Genomic DNA, 16,649 nt, shown 5'->3' with positions numbered 1-16,649 from the left:
TGTCTCTGTGTGAATGAATGGCACAGATACGTGGTTTTGTTTACTAAATACATACTGAAGCACCTCTGCCGCCTCAATATATGAGTACATGAACACAATCATGTATTCATCATGAGCATTTTGCCATTTCTTTTAAGAAAAACTATCATCATAGCATATATACAAACAGAAACTTAAAGGTCTTCACAGCAACCCGTCGAAATAAGTTCTGTTTAACTTGAAGACATTTTGACAGAAATATATTACTTAATGTAATGATAGTACTACTACTATTTTGTTTTTATTACAAAACATTATTCTTTAAGGAATATTTAGCAGAAGAATTATTTACAAGAATTTCTTTACCAGAAAAATGTAAATACACAACACAGTATTTATTTCTTTTTTTCGGTAAAAAAGTTTTTTTTTTATAAAAGCAATTAATTAGAGATGCTTTTGAATACTAAAATTTAATGAAGCCATGATTTTTTTTTTAATGAAAACAGAATTTGGTCAAAATAAAACTAAATTTGAAAATGTATTTCATGGGGCCTTAAAACTGTAATTTATGATAAAAATTTAAGAAATAAAGTCATACTGGTTTGGAACAACACAAGGACACATCATTTTTAGTTTTTGGGGTGAACTCTTCCTTTAATAGTGTTGTAGCTGTAGTTTAGCATAGTTGTCACTTACATGTATACATTGTAGTTTACGATACCATCTAGAAGTTTGGAAATGCCCTAGGTGAATTTTGTACAATATCGGCATAAATATTTATAATTTTTTCTGTCTAAATGCATTCAAGAAACTTACAGTTATAATTGAAGACCAGCGATAATGAAGTTGTTCTTGATTACATATTAATAGCAGTATATGAACACTATAGTCAGCTGTGATGCCTAATTACTGGATTAAATTTATCTTGTGTTTCTTTTTCTTTTTTTTTTGTGAACAGTTATTTTTTATATTATTTAAAGGCAAACTCCAGCACAGGGAAAAAAAAAAAAAACATACAGCGATACAAAAACTACACATAAAAAAAAAAGAAACAAAACGACTACAAAATAAAATATGCACCTAGTGCACCCCGTGGACATAAACTGCAATTTGGGAAAGGCGATAAATGCACACAGAAGCACCCCAAAGGGGACAGACAAAGTCCATGCAGCAATTTCAAATGGATCATCCGATGATCTGGGCTCTTCGAGGATGATGTGATTGTCTCCCAAATCCGATCAGAAAACAAAGTTTGTAAGTTATCCTTAGACCAGATAGTTGTTATGGACAATGGTCTGCATGATTGTTCGAGAAGAAAAGAGCAAACAACTGAAGCAGAAACAACAGAATTATCAGTGGGGATAATTACTTTCCACAAGGGATGTACAGGCAATTCTGTCAGCATTATCACCATTTCTGTCTAAAATGGAAATATTAAAATTTCTTCAAACAGTTATCAAAGCACCTTTAGTTTTATTGTCAGTCGCAGCAAAAGAGACCACCTCGTAATATTTATTATTGCATCTATGAACATCATCCTTCCACAAATGAGCTTTCTGGATCAAAGCAATGTCAAACTTTTTTCGTCGCAATAGTTCTAAAAAAATTGTACGTTTATGGGGGCCATTTAAACCATTGACATTACAACTTATTATATTAATTTCAGTCATTACTATCAAATAAATAAGTGAACTTAACAAATGAGAGAAAGTTGTACCACTGCAAATGAATTAACTCAAGTCTGCCTTTGAAGACTATTAACATAAAGAAAACCCACCCCATAAAACTTTTACAGACTGGGGTGAAAACCCCAGGCTGCCACCCTCCCCTGTCTTAATCAGTGACAGCAACATGACAGCCAGTACCATTCTTTAGAGCACTGCCATTAGCCCTATTATAGGAGAACAGAATAACTTCCAATTTACATAGTAATAAAGTGGGGTAAATTATTATTTTTTTTTATACTTTACTGTATACTTTCCATAACGAGGAAACAAACACAAATAATTGCATCATGTACATTGAAAACTGTTCATTAGTGATACCAAGTTTCCTAGCTTACATGAAGAACTGCCAGTAGCCGATTGTCACATGAAGTTTTTGTTTGTTCGTAATATTGAACAAATTGTTGGTAGTGGCAAAAGAGAAGTGTGAAGACTTGGGTATATTCACATTTCCAATCAAACAGCCAGATGACTTTTTCTTTTCTTTTTTTTTTTTTTTTTGAAAAGACAGTTTTTGATCTTTGGCCAAATTCCTGCCACAAGTATGCAAATCCCTTTGGAACCGCCAGCTTTCTCAGATTATTCCCTGAATTGACGTGTAACCCATGGAAAAGCCCGTAGCTCCCTTGTTGGTGGGATTAAAGAAAAATATAAACCTGCTGGGGCCAGACAGTCCTGAAGAGACAAAACATCACAGGAAAACGTGAGAATTCTAATTAAACACTCCAAGAAATCAAAGGTGGAGAAAGATCTGGTGCCGTATTGTAGACTCACAAAACACCACATTCATCTGCATACGAATGCACAGACAACCACAAACAAGCACAAATTCATTATACTCGCACACACTTTTCAATGAATTTATGGCCACTTTTCTTTAGCCCCTGAGCCTGCAGAATGATCACCCTGTGTTCAGCCTATCATGAGGGCAAGGCAGCCCCACTCAGTCCTGATTGGTCTTCAAAAGCAAGTTCACTGCAGTAATTGGCTCTTGCTCTGAGATCTAAACTCTGAGACCAAAATGGCTGCCTAGTCTGTGCACTGATAAGTTGAGCATGCTGGGTGGAGGGTGTCTAGTCTGTTATGACATCACAACTGCATGTTTCTCATTTATTGACCTGAGTCTGATCCGAAATGCATGAATGGAGTAATTCAGCAAACCCAGCGAGTATACCATACTATTAACGCATAGCAAAATAATAAAAAAAATAAGCTGCAGTATGCTGGAAATTCACAGAACATCTCAACGCTTTACATAGCAAACACATCAGTATCAGGGCCTCTTTTTTATGCATGGACTACTGATAGATCCAATTGTATTTAGCTGTTGGTGATTTAACATTTACATTTATGCATTTAGCAGACGCTTTTATCCAAAGCGACTTACATTGCATTCAAGTTACAGTTTTAACATTTTATCAGCTCTTGCTTTCCCTGGGAATCGAAACCATGACCTTGGCGTTGCTAGTGCCATGCTCTACTATTTGAGCTACAGGAACATAATTCTGAGTCAATTAAACAGGTCTGTACACTCATAAACAGTATTCGATTATGGCAGCCACGGCCATAATCCACTTTATTCTAGAACACACTGTTTTTGTTGAAGTAGTAGCAATGTTTAGTAATGATTTAGAATTTTGATTTAAATGCAATATTTGAATGAAAACTGGAGAAACCAAATTTGTAAAGTGCTGTTGCATGAGTAGAGCTGAAAATTAAGCAATATTGTGGGTTTTCACTTATAGATACACATAAATACAAGTTGAATGTACTCAAGCAATAGGTCCATGTGTCAATAAACAGATCTCATTGTTTCAAGGTGTTATTCGTCAGGTATCAAACCATTCGATGTCTGAAGCTGGCTTTCGTTGCGGTGGTAAGTATGGCATATTTGCTTTGCTGGATTGCGACTCTCATCATTTAGCAGAAGGAAAATAAACTGAGTTTCCCAGCAGTCCTGCTGATGACATACTAACATCTTACAAAACGAAATGCCCAGAAGGAATAGCAACATCGTCGAGCGATACTGTTTCCGTTATTTTGTCTGCTACCCTGGAAACAAATGATTTGTGGGAAATAAAATTTGAAAAGGGTGTATTATGCAAATATCTACAAATTTATGTGCTGACTTTCATAAGGGCTAGGCGTTTTTGTTTGTAAGATGTTTGGCTTCAGCCCTCACCCACCACAGACCGGTTCCCCTTCTGACTGCTGGGTCCTGTTTGTCTGTTAGTCAAGTTAGGGTTTTTTCTCCCGATGGATCCGGCTTGCTGAATACTGGGTTAGAAAAGCTGCATTCATACCACAATTACAATAACCAAATTCATCTGCCCAATGCTCTTTGTAATTATGCTCTGTTTGGCTGTGTTGGTTACTCTCTCTGCCTCTGTTGGAACAGTGAGTGCCGATTACTCAAAGCGATAACAGTAGGTAGCACTGCCAGGTCAAAGGTAACACTGAGGCTAGCCCTGCCTGCATTCCCTCTCTCTCTCTCTCTCTCTCTCTCTCTCTCTCTCTCTCCATCTCTCCCTCTCTTATTCTCTCGCTGTCTACGATATCAACAGCACAAGGCCAGGTGTCCTACAGTATCGCTTTGGTTAACAGATATTCGGTAGGTTTAAGTTTTAATAACATAAAATAACATAATGGTGCCATGTTATTTATGTTATTTCCCCTCGTGAAGAACTCCTGTAAACCTTGCAGTGTTGAAACTCAGTGAACAAGGCATCTTAGACAAGCTGAAAAACAAGTGGTGGTACGATAAGGGTGAATGTGGGACCAAAGACTCTGGGAGTAAGGTTAGTCTGCTCACACATCTACTTCTAACAAACAAACATGTTCATATTCTACAAATATCGTAACAAGTCCCGGCGTCACTTACCAATTTTAATGGATTTAGTGGATTTGGCTCCAGCTGGATTCACTTCATTGTGAAGTCATCATTACATACTGTATGAAGTTTTTTTTTTTTTTTTTTTTTTTGTAGGACAAAAATGTAGGGGAAAATCAAAACCTTTATCAATATCGAAGCAACACAACAGGACCCCCCCTCCCACACACACACACAAGAATTTATGCACCCCACAATTCATTATTTTAATGATGTAGTAATTAAGTGTTACGTAACAGTATCTTGTAGTAAGCATTCGTAACAATTACGTATTTCGTTAGATTCTTTATCTTCTGCTGCTGTGACATGGCCTCGTTCTCAATATTGTTTACTGATTTGTGCATAAATAGTCTCTAGGCAACATTCATTGACATTAATCATCAGAAGGAAAATTTAAAAGAAGCACAGTCATTTACAAGGTATTTCTAATTGATGCATTGTGTAATGCTAATATAGGGAGTAAGGTGTCTGAATGCCTTACATTTAAGTCACCTGGGACATATCCTTGGTAATTTTAGTTTCATTCCTGCACAGCGCCCCCTGGTGAAGGTCTGTTTTCCCCTATTAGCCATTGGCATCAGTTTAATAGAGACCATGTGCAGGAAAGTGTTCTTGCCTGGAGACTCTAGTTAATGAGCATAAAATGCAATTGTTTTATTACAATTCTCTGTGTAATCCAGTCTGATAAGAAAGTTACTTAACTCTGAAAACATGTCCCATAAGCATATGCACAGCAGAGGCTATACCACTGACTATATGAGCCTGTAACTATGGTAACCGTATTCAAAAAACAGGTCTCAGGCTTTGCATTCAAAACAGTAATGCTACACTCCCAGTCCTCTGTTGCTATGCTGCTCTTTCGCAGGCTTTTAGTGAAGACAGACCGTGTTTGTGTGTGCCAAAGTGTCAGGCTGGTGGTCACAGCAGCAGAACCCAGTCCTGTTGAGGCTTGTCTGTGTTTTGAGGTGTGGCGTTGGTCGCATGCAGGTGTCTGTTAATGAGTTTTGAAGGCTGTGAAGCTTGCAGAAGTAGTTCAGAGAGGGGAATTGCCATAGTAACATCAATATTGTTCCCCCTCCGTCTCCTCTTCCTCACTTACTCTGTTAAGATGGCACACCGAAGAAGCCAGAGGATCCGACTGTAGCTCTCTGATGGCAGCTTATTTGTCATGTTTCTGTATTGACCCAACTTCACCTCTAGAGGGGGCGAGAGGCTCAGAGCTGGCTCTGTGTGTGTGTGTGTGTGTGTGTGTGTGTGTGTGTGTGTTCTGTGTGAGGGCAGTGTTTCACTGTCTCTTTTTCCAATAGAGTGAAGAAGGTATGAGAGGAGAGAGGGAATAATTTCTTCCTCTCTTGAGCTGCCTGAGCTTTTAATACATTAACCTTTGACCTCTGGGCACATCTCATTGATTTGATGCCCTTTTGAATACACCTCAAGTACCCCTTTTTATTTAGCTCATCTTCTTTCCCTCCAAGCAAATTGCGTGCAGTATGTGTGTAATAGGGCTTGCACGGCTTCTCATTTTTACTAGGTGGAAAGTGGTCGACTAGTCAGCGGTTCAGTGTTTACCGTATTCTTATGACTCAACAACAGCAGTCTTTGCTGTCTCTGGCAAGTCTAATTCTGCATTAATGGAGCGTTTCAGAGTGCACAGAAAGACCACTCGGCTGAATCAGGTGAGAAATTGCCATTTCCAGATTCATTCTACAAAAAAGCAGTCGTCTCAATCGCTTATGGTCTCTGTCAGCCTCTGAGCTCCACTTAATTTAAGTTCACTTCGTTTCAGAGCAGTTTGCAATAACTTTGGATCAATTTGGCTTGAAAGTAAATGAATCTCAGAATTCTGCAGCACTTATAACATTCTTTCCGAAAGTAAACCACTCTGTGTTGATTTGAATAATTTCCAGTATATTTGAGCATACACTTAAAAATAAAGGGCCAAAAAGGGGGATTTCACAACAATGCAATGGAAGAGTCATTTTAGGTACATTGTCTGGTGCGACATTACTGTCGGATCCAATATAGCTGGCACTGCATCGTCTTTTATTTTCAATCTCTCTGAAAATCCTGCGTCGAATTGTGCTTTGTTTGTAAACGAATCCAGAGTAAAATGAAGTGAACAAAGGACCAAATTCTTACTGACGCGGTCTAGAACTTCATTAAAAATAAAGGTCATCCAATTTTTTCTAACGTTGGGATCAGAAGGAAGGCTGTTAACAAAGACTGTTTCCACAACTTGGCACTGCACAGTATCTTGTTGTCTTTAGAGCCATCTTTATCGTTTAGTTTCTGTGTAAAGCTGCGTTTACCATTCTCGTTATTTATACTGCATGTGCCAATTGGTGGGCGGGGCTAAACAGGCAGTGATGTAGAATCAGGCGTTGATCATCTTCTGCTGAGGTGGTGTTTAGCCACACTATTACGTCTTAAAGTGATACATTCCACAAGCTGTCATTTTGGCAGACTGGTTTCAATAAACTGTTTTTAGACTAACGAGAAAGTTAATTAATTCGAGCATTGAAATTTAGAGCATTTTTTGCCATTTATAGCTTATTATGCAAAGCTAACAGCATGTACCTGCACACAATCACAATATATTGACAGAGAAATGATCCTCCTGCTTTCAGAAGCATATAGAACTAGCACAACTGAAGCCATTTGAACCATGACTATTCGACACAGACCCAGTGAGTTGACTTGTCGTGCAACCCCTGGTGCTCAAAGAGCGAAAGTGATGATACGCTGCTGTGTGTGTGAGTGTGAATGAGTGCATGCTGGTATTGTATGTTTCATGTGTTAATTATTATATAGTAGTTTGGTTTGTATCTAAGTACACTACTTCTGTACTAACTGTGTCTCCCCCTACAGGATAAGACCAGTGCACTGAGTCTCAGTAACGTGGCCGGCGTGTTCTATATCCTGGTGGGGGGTCTGGGTCTGGCCATGACTGTGGCTCTGGTGGAGTTCTGCTATAAGTCGCACCAGGAGACCAAACGCCTCAAACTTACCAAAGATGCTCAGAACTTCAAACCAGCTCCTCCATCCACCGTACAGAGTTTCACCACATACAGAGAGGGCTATAACGTCTACGGAACAGAGAGCGTCAAAATATAATGGTTCGTTTTCTGTGTGTTTTGAATGTTTGTCAGTAATACCATTTCTTAAGAAAAAGGTATTAATGATGGGAGATCTGCTTCTGATGAGATCAGAGTTGGTGTTCAGTTCTGAGGTAAGTGAAGTTTCTCACTGTGTTAAAGCTGCTGTTTTTTAGAATAACACTTATAAACTGTCCCTGCTATTTGACAGATATCACTAAAAGAGTTGTTCTGAGAAATCACACTTTTGTCTGTACCTGCCCTAGGCTTTGTAAACATAAAAGAAACAAGAATCTGAGTGTGGCATAGTCATGTTAGCCAGACAGCAGAGTTGGGAAGTGTTGCTTTTTTAAAATGTCAAATTACACTACCGTTCAAAAGTTTGAGGTTTGCAAGATTTTTTAAAACAAGTCTCTTATACTCGCCATGGCTGCTTTTATGTGATCATAAATATTCCAAACACTGATATATTTTGAAATAAATTTAAACATTTTTAAATGACTGTTTTCTATTTTAACATGTTTTAGATGTAATTTACCCCTGTGATTGCAAAGCTGAATTTTCAGCAGCCATTACTCCAGTCATCACTGTCACACGATCCTTCAGAAATCATATTAATATGCAGACTTTATCAGTGTTGAAAACGGTTGTTCTGCTTAACATTTTTGTGAAAACCGTAATATTTTTATCAGGATTCTTTTATGAATTGAAAGTTCAAAGGAACAGGATGTATTTGGTATAAAACAAAATTGGAACTGACCTTAAACTTACGAATGATAGTGTATATAAAATAAACACTCACTTATTTAAAAGAGTAACAATATATAACATAAATAACTAGACAGTGAGTAGTGACTATGTAATATGAGCTATTTGTAACCAGTAAGAAAATCATAAAACTTGAATGCAATCATAAAACTTCAGGGCACCTGTCAAACTGTCAGGGATAGAGGTGGTCTCTAATTCAACTTAAGATGCAGCCACATTTACCTTTTGTTCTGCAAATTTTCAATAGGAATCTGTGCGATCAGGAATGTCGCTTAAGGGTGAAATAATTCCTCATGCAGACTTTGCATCTTCTTTAAGTTGTTCAAGTGAAATTGCTTGAAAGCTGCTTGAAAGTTACTTCCCCGTGACCTGTGTCATACATCACTACAGTATTGACAGCAGTGGTTGCAAAAATGTTGCTAATTTGACCACGCTTTTAGTTGGGTGGAATTTACAGCAGCTTTAAATTGTTTACCATGAATCAGGGACTCCATCTCTTCAGACTTTCTACATTCAGATCAGCGCTTTGTTGATTTGCCTTTTGTCTGAGTGAATTGTTCTGTTATTGTCAAAAGAGCATATTTGTCTGCAAGTCTCAAATGGGTCGGGCTGCTCTCTTTTCTTATTCTCAGATTGGAAGCCTGTCCCTTGCTGATCATGTGGTATGTGGCATGGGATAGACTCCCCTTCTCTTTGAGTCGGCTGCGATTCCCTTTAGAAAGTGGACAAGCACCCAACCAAAACTCATCTCACCTGAACACTTGTCTTCTCGGCTCTGACCACAACCTGAACCAATAATCACGCGACAGACTATCGGATGGACCAAACAGCCAGCCAGCCGCCCGACCGCCCTCTCTCAGTGCCTTACTGAACCAGTGGCAAAACATCAAATCACGCAGACCATCTCACCAAAGTCTTGGAGATGTCCTGCTGGGTGCTGGGTCTAAAACCATATTTCAATTTATTCTTATTTTGAGAGGGAAAGATGGAAAAGGAGGGAGAGAGAGATAGACACACAGAGATAAGAGGTTTGATTTGATTGATCTCATGATCAGTGCTGACAGTGTTTGAGTGACAGTCAGCTTGTCTCCATGACAACTCACACTAGAAATTTGCAGACAAACATTTTATGCAAATTGTATGACATATTTTTGAAGGATTCTGCTTATTAATTTAAAGTTTGTGCTGTGATTCTGTGTCCTCATCAACATAATTGTTATGAATAATGTAAATAATAATTTCAGATACATTATGGCACCAGAGAAATAATGTCAATATTGGTTCCCTTTCACAATTTGCATTTTATTTAGTTCTAATCATAGCGTATTTACTGTAGTGGGAGTGAATTCAGGCTGTGTGTGTGTGTGAGAGAGAGAGAGAGAGACAGAAAATATTTCTCTCTGTTCTGTACTATAACCCAACAAGAGTTTAAGATTCTGAATTTATTTGTCAGAATACTTTATTCTGAAAGATAGGAAATAAATAGTGACAGCACATTCATATAACATCAGCAACAAAAAAATAAATAAAAATGTTTTCTTTTTAGATCAGTTCTTTTTAAGGTCAGGCTTAAGAAACTACAAAATGTTTAATAGTTTGTAATTACATTTTTGTTTTAAAATACTTTAATAAACTGCAGTTGTCACCGAGATAAAATATGAACTGTTAAACTGATGGAAAAAAAGAGAAAACGCAGAGCTTTGATTTTATAAAAGCAGATAAAGTCTGTTTAAATTCGTAACATTTGTTTAGATGGTAAAATGCATATTTATTTTGAAGATTTTCTAAAACTGACTTCTGTTTGATTTCTAAGTGAACTTGCACGTACAGTAAGGATGAAAAAAAGCATTTCCCTCAATAAAGCCTCCTCTTCTCATGCCCCAGCTTCTGCTCCCCATCTCCTCCATTCCCTGTTAATAAAATAAAGAATAGAAAATTATAAAATGGTCAAGATAAATCCTGAGGAAAACAATAATCTCTCCCTTTGCATGACTGCATCCAACTCTTAAACATTTAAGTATATTTTGTAAATAAAGACAGATTTAAGACAAATTTCTACTGACTGTGTCATTTCAGCTGTGAATTTTTACTCAAGTATATGTGTTTTCATCTCAAGCATTCTCATTTGTCATTGATGCTTACATTTTTCATGGAATTTCAGTGCAGGATTACCTAATTTAGTTGTCTGGGCAGATTGGGTTGATAGAAGGTATTTTAAGGTTAAAGAACACCTTAAGTCATCTTAATTTTGTCCTCCTTTATCATGTCTGACAGCTACACAGCTGGAGCTCTGCACAGCTGACTGACATATTCCACTAAACTACCAAAGGACCATGAGATCATGTCAAAAGCTCTGAATGAAGAGATGATCATATTTATAAAAACTCACTAACAAATAATCCTCAACACAAATGCAATACAAGCCACCTGCTGAGCAAATAAGCGCCTGCTGTGCATTTAAATAGTACATGCAGCACAACAGCAGCTGACAGTTAAACAGGTTTGCGTAGAAAGAGATTAATGATAAAGTGCTTTACTGCAACTGTTTTTAGAGCTTCATAACCGGTGTAGTGCTGCTTGATTCCTCTGAAGGCTTATCGTCAGTGGGTTGCTGTTTCGATCCACAGAATCATCATTGGTCCCTTGAGACCTACAGAAGGACTGTGTCTGTAGTAGGCAACTTGCGGATAAAAGCGCCTGCTAAATGGCTACTTCTTAACATTTGAGCAAGTGTAGATTATGGGGTGTTTGTTTGGACTGTATAAAAACAGCACATGCGCAAACGCAAACATTAAAGGACAGTCCAGTGTTTGGCTTGATGTTCATTGCAGCAGTTATGCAAGCCATACGATTTTTATTCAGATAATAAATGGTGATGCACCCGCCACACCCCTCCAATGCCATAACGCGCTCATATCCCCATGACTCAGTGGTGTTTTAATTTATACCCTGCCTGTCTGGTTTGGATGAGACAAGGTTTTGCTGTCTATATCCGTCTTGTTTAGTTATTTATTTATTTTGTTTTGCTGCCGGTTTGTAAGCTCGCTCTTGTCCCTCCGGTTGCCTGGCAACGCGCGTGGCAGTGGGCGCTCCTGACCTTGCGTCCGCGACCGCGCACAGCGCGCGCGCTTAAAATAGACCCGGGGAGATTGACGTTAATTGAAAATAAGAAAAACGCAAGAAGAGCCGAGCGCTCGACGGGGGAAAAAGGAGGCATGTTGGATGGTGGGAACGATGAGATGTGAGATTATTACAGTGCAAACTCGGATGCGATACCGGCTGAGCGAATCGGCAGGTGAGCCCAAAATTTTCTTATTTATGGCTGAACTGATGCACGCCGTCGCTTCTTAATATCAGGCAGCGGTGAGAACGAACAATCCCGAGTAATAAGAGCAATTTTCCGATGCTGGTGAATAAAAAAATGTGGGTAGTTATGAAAAAAGTGTAAATTTGATTATGTATGAGTTTATGTGGAACGCGTTCAGATTGAACAATGAACGCTGGTCTGATGAATGCGCCGCATTGCTTGTATTTGGGAAATGGATACGACAAAAGGATGAGGTTTTTTGAAAAGGAAATATTTGTCTTTTCCTTTGATTTCATTTAATTTTAACGCCGTTTTCGCTCTCTCGTCTGCAGCGTGAAAGCTCGCAATCGTAAGAGGGTGAGCAGAGAGAGAGAGAGAGAGAGAGAGGAATTGGTGGAGAGAGGAAGAGAATTATCATTCGAATGACCTGCATCTGTGGGATCTCGTTAATCATAGTCATTAGATGGCCGTAAACAGTCGGCTTTGTAATTCTACTCTATGCCAGACTACAACAATTTATTCGCATCTGTTTGAAAACACCTCTCCAGCACCATCATTTACTGTTTCTACAGACCCGTCTGCGAGAGGGACAGTCGGGGGTCGAGTCGTTCTCCGCGTGCGAGACCCGCTGATATATTAATCACGGGCGGCGCGCGCGTGAATTAAAGCTGCAGTTCGTCACCTGTTGGAAAGGTAACGGCAGCGCACGCCGGTCAGAAACCAGCGTCGAGACCGAAGCGAGACCCGTACGAGTCCAAGTTGTCGTGGTGATTTTACCGATCTGTTGGTTCGGTTAGTGAGTGAGTGCGCGTGTCCAAAGGTGTTATGTTGTAGGCTACGTTTACGATGCAAAACACTTGTATTAGGCGTTTCGAGGGAAGGGTCGTGACACCTTGGGTACATTTTCAAGAGCTATTTGTTATCGTATGGCAAGTGAATATCGAGCCTCGTAAGTGTTTTCGTAATGAAATGCCCCCGCGTAGTTTATTATCTGCGTGCCATCCCGCCACTGCACCGTTCAGTCGGAGCTACGGAGGAGGAGGCGGAGGAGGAGAAGGAGGAGGAGGGACAAGACTATTGGTATTCATCTCTCGTATGGTAGTCTCTTTCACCGTCCCTGCCGTGAGTCCGGGGAACACACTCGCATAAACATGCTCACCCCGTCCTAGTGAATACAGAAAAGAAGCGGTAGCCTATACCCTGTATCATTAAACCCGAATAGGCAATAGCACCAGTTTAACATAAATAGAGCCAAATTCGCCAATTCAATGAAAGCTGACTTTATTGTTTAATTTCTCACATGTGGGATAAATATCAGGGACCCCAATCTTGAAACACATCACTAGCCTGTACGGCTGACCTGATTCAGGCGCGCTGGAAAATGGGCACTGGAATAAACGGACTCCCAGTATTCTCTCGATGGGCCTGCACGGTTCAGATGAACTGACCCACATTAGAGGGATGGAGGAACCCAATGCTAAAATAATTTACAGAAATGCAGGAGAAGGTTTGTTTGTATATGCTGCTGGTATTCTACAGGTAGCGGCTCTCTTCAGCACCACGGACAGCGACAAGAATGAACGCAGTAAAAGATCCGTGTAGAACTAAAGGGCTGGTCCATGCCATATTACATGTCACGCCCCATTTGTATTAATATATCGGATGACTTCATTTGTTCAGCATTAAGATGGAAGTATTTAGGCTTATTTCTACGCACTCATAATCAGCGTGTTAAAATTGTTATTGTCATTACGTTAAAATCTATGGTTTTAATGCCTAAGCTTGACCAGCGTTTATTTCTGAAGGTCTGGTGTACCTTAATTCAAAATACTTTCCAGAGTTCAAAAGGCATTGCATAATGGGAATGACCCAGTTAATTGCAAAATGAATTATTGTTATTATTTTACCCTGTAGGTTACTTTTTGGGGGGCATAATAACGCCGATGATGACATCTGCATGGCAGCTGGCTTTGGTTAGGTTTTGTTCTGTTAGTTTCTATCCCATTTTGCATGGGATTTTTTATTCTGTGTTTTTGTATTGTTTGCAGTTCTAGAGATGAATTTACAGGAGAGGCAATCACACAAAATAGGTCATATAAGCTAGCACCTGCTCAACACACCAGCGTTATACAGCACTGTGTACGAAAGTCGTTTCACACCCCTGAGAGTGCCAGGCAGTAGATATCAAGGATTTTAGGTTCTGTGCTTGAAGTTGTTAATGATTTTGCATTGCATAGTGCTTTGAAGCATTTAATGCATTTGTTTTAAGAACACCATATTTAATGTTCCTGGAATGTAATTTGTTAGGTTTTATATACATATATATATATATATATATATATATATATAGAATATTTTGATCATTTTATGTAATGTCACTGAGATAAGAGATCTGATACAGAGTTCTTTAAATCTTGATTGGATGATTTCATTTGTTTACATCTCTGTAAGTGGTTGCAAATATTTTACCCAGGATATGTGTGTTTCTGTCAAAGCCTTTGGCTTACAGATTTAGTATTTGCATGTTCTGTAAACAGTGCTTCAGGGGCAGTGAGTTAAGAAAAAGGGGATTATTGATGCCTGATGTCACCAAATTTTTCTTTAAAAATATTATGGCTTAAGTATCAACAGAACAGAATGATACATTTAGTGATAAAACGTTGGCGCATTTCACAGATTAAAAGTTGGAAATGATTAATAATAATTAATGAAATGAACACTATGGCCATATTTCATATATGGTACATCTTTCATTTAACTTCTGAATTAGTGGCCTATGAAATACTGCGCATAAAATGCTCTGTATCTTCATACATGACTTCACACCAGTCTGGCCAATGCAACATGTCTTCAGATAGCAAATTTAAAGTTTCAAGCTGAGACACGGTAACTGCCCTGGATAAAGACAAAGTGCAATTACTCAATGCACAATTCTGTTTTGTCTTAACCATCAGATTTGTTGTTACATATTGATTTCATATCATTTTTATTGAATGTTCATGAGATTTCAGAATTTGAGCCCTCTAAACGATACAGTGGTGCACCAGTTTAGACTGTCAGACCTCCAGGTCTCATCTTTGTCCAGTTTTTTAAAAAAAAGATGTGAACTCTTGTTTTGTGGTTGGTCCTCATCACTGCAGTGCAGGTTAATGAATGCTGTGGGTTTCAGCCCATCGGCTCTACATGCTGCCATACCACAGCGTCATGCACGCACATTGATTTCAGATAAAGCAACTGCTCTGCGTGTTTGTGGCTGAAGCGTTGAATATTGATCCACTCGCACAACATGCATTCTCAACACAAGCACTGCACTATTAGACTTAAGCTCCTCCCCTCAGAAGACATGAGATCCACCTGCTGTCCATGTCTGATCCCTCATGAGACTGAAGCCACAGAGCTAGAGCTGTGCAAGGGTGCAGGGTTAAAGAGTCTCCAGTGCATGTGTGAGTGAGATATGAACCGCAAACTGTGTGTGTGTGTGTGTGGGTCTGTAATTGAGTGTCCTCTCCCACATGAGTTCACGTACACACTACTGTTCAAAGGTTACAGTATTAACATGTAATACAAACATGTAATATAATATCTTATTTTTATCTTAATATTATTTAAAAATAAAATAACTGTTTTATATCTTAATATATTTTAAAATGCATTTTTATGATGCCAAAGCTGAATTTTCAGCATAATTTCTTAAGTCACAGTGTCACATGATCCTTCAGAAATCATTCTAATATGCTTATTTGGTGCTCAAGAAACATTTCTTATTGTTATCAATGTTGAAAACAGGCTCGATGTTTAATATTTCTGTGGAAAAATCGTTTTTTTTCCCAGTATTTTTCAGGAAGATGAATTGAAAGTTCCAAAGAACAGCATTTATTTGAAATAGAAAGCGTTTTTATCATAAATGTTACAAACATATGCTGTAAAAATGTATTTTCTGTCACTTTCGACCAATTACTTTTTTTCCTGAATAAAAGTATTAACTTCCTTCAAAATGCTCTAAAACATTTTTGCCATTTTTGGAACCAACACAAGGTAAATTTTTGTAGAAACTCTATATGGAGTCAGTTTCCCTCACATTCACTCAGCTGTCATTTATCATAATAACTATGATTATGTTCCACAAACCCAATCTCATACAAAATTTACAAGGTGGCAATTTTGAATTTGTACAATGAGAATGTATGAAAGCATATGTTTTTTTGTTGTTGTTGTTTTTGTTGTTCCAATGGACATTCAAATTAGCCTCCAATTTGACATAGTGTAAAATAGTTACAAATTGCCATGAGAATGTGTTGGTTCCGCTGATGTAACCAGAAAGCCTAAATGCATTTCGAAAATGATACCTATCGTTTTATAATGTTTTTGTTTAGTTTACATGGTTTTGCATTATAAAGTTAATTTAAACTTCTTTTTATGCTTAAAAAGTGCGCTTGCATTGCCTTCCTTAAAATAAATGCCACTTGGATTGATATTCATTTATATGCCATTCGTGCGTTTTAAGTTTGACATTAGGTGTCTCTTTTTGGGACCACTGTATGATGTGTTTTCTGAGGGATTATTAATATGGTTCATATTCTGACCAAATGTGTATATGTCTAGTGTTGAGAGGTTCTGGCTCTTACATTTTGTTTGTGTTTTTTCAGGTTTGTGCTGAAAGGATCTACATGCTGGAAAAATGAACAGCTTCACCTGCTGAAATCATCAACCGATATGGAGCACTTGGTGGTGCATGCCTGGCTGCGGAGATGCCCACTGGATCTGCCTGAGTGTGTGGCGCGTGTTTGTATTTGAGCACTAGAGTGTGATTGCGTCAAAGCAGAGAGCGTCATTGAGCTACAGACAGAGATTTATCAGTGTGAACGTGTGTGCTGTTAAGAGGGACC

The 16,649-nt window shown here is 38.5% G+C and overlaps 1 protein-coding gene across 3 annotated transcripts in view; it reads left to right on the top strand.

The window, feature by feature from the left end:
* Nucleotides 1–10,505, top strand: part of LOC306870313 (glutamate receptor 3-like) — a 40,705-nt gene extending 30,200 nt beyond the window's left edge. For 2 of the 3 annotated variants that reach the window (XR_013784248.1, XM_079417511.1), the window contains 2 exons: nucleotides 7,462–7,709; nucleotides 9,089–10,505. Coding sequence is in view for 2 of the 3 variants with exons in the window: in XM_079417511.1 (XP_079273637.1) it covers nucleotides 7,462–7,707 (246 nt within the window). In the remaining variant the exon portion in view is untranslated. Of the gene's footprint in view, nucleotides 1–4,386; nucleotides 4,502–7,461; nucleotides 7,710–9,088 lie in introns of all 3 variants that reach the window. The other variant, XM_079417512.1, reaches the window with a different exon arrangement.
* The last annotated feature ends 6,144 nt before the right edge of the window (nucleotides 10,506–16,649 follow it).

Source organism: Barbus barbus (assembly GCF_936440315.1).
Source record: "Barbus barbus genome assembly, chromosome: 5".
NCBI lineage: Eukaryota > Metazoa > Chordata > Actinopteri > Cypriniformes > Cyprinidae > Barbus > Barbus barbus.
This window is presented reverse-complemented; position numbering and strand designations above follow the sequence as displayed.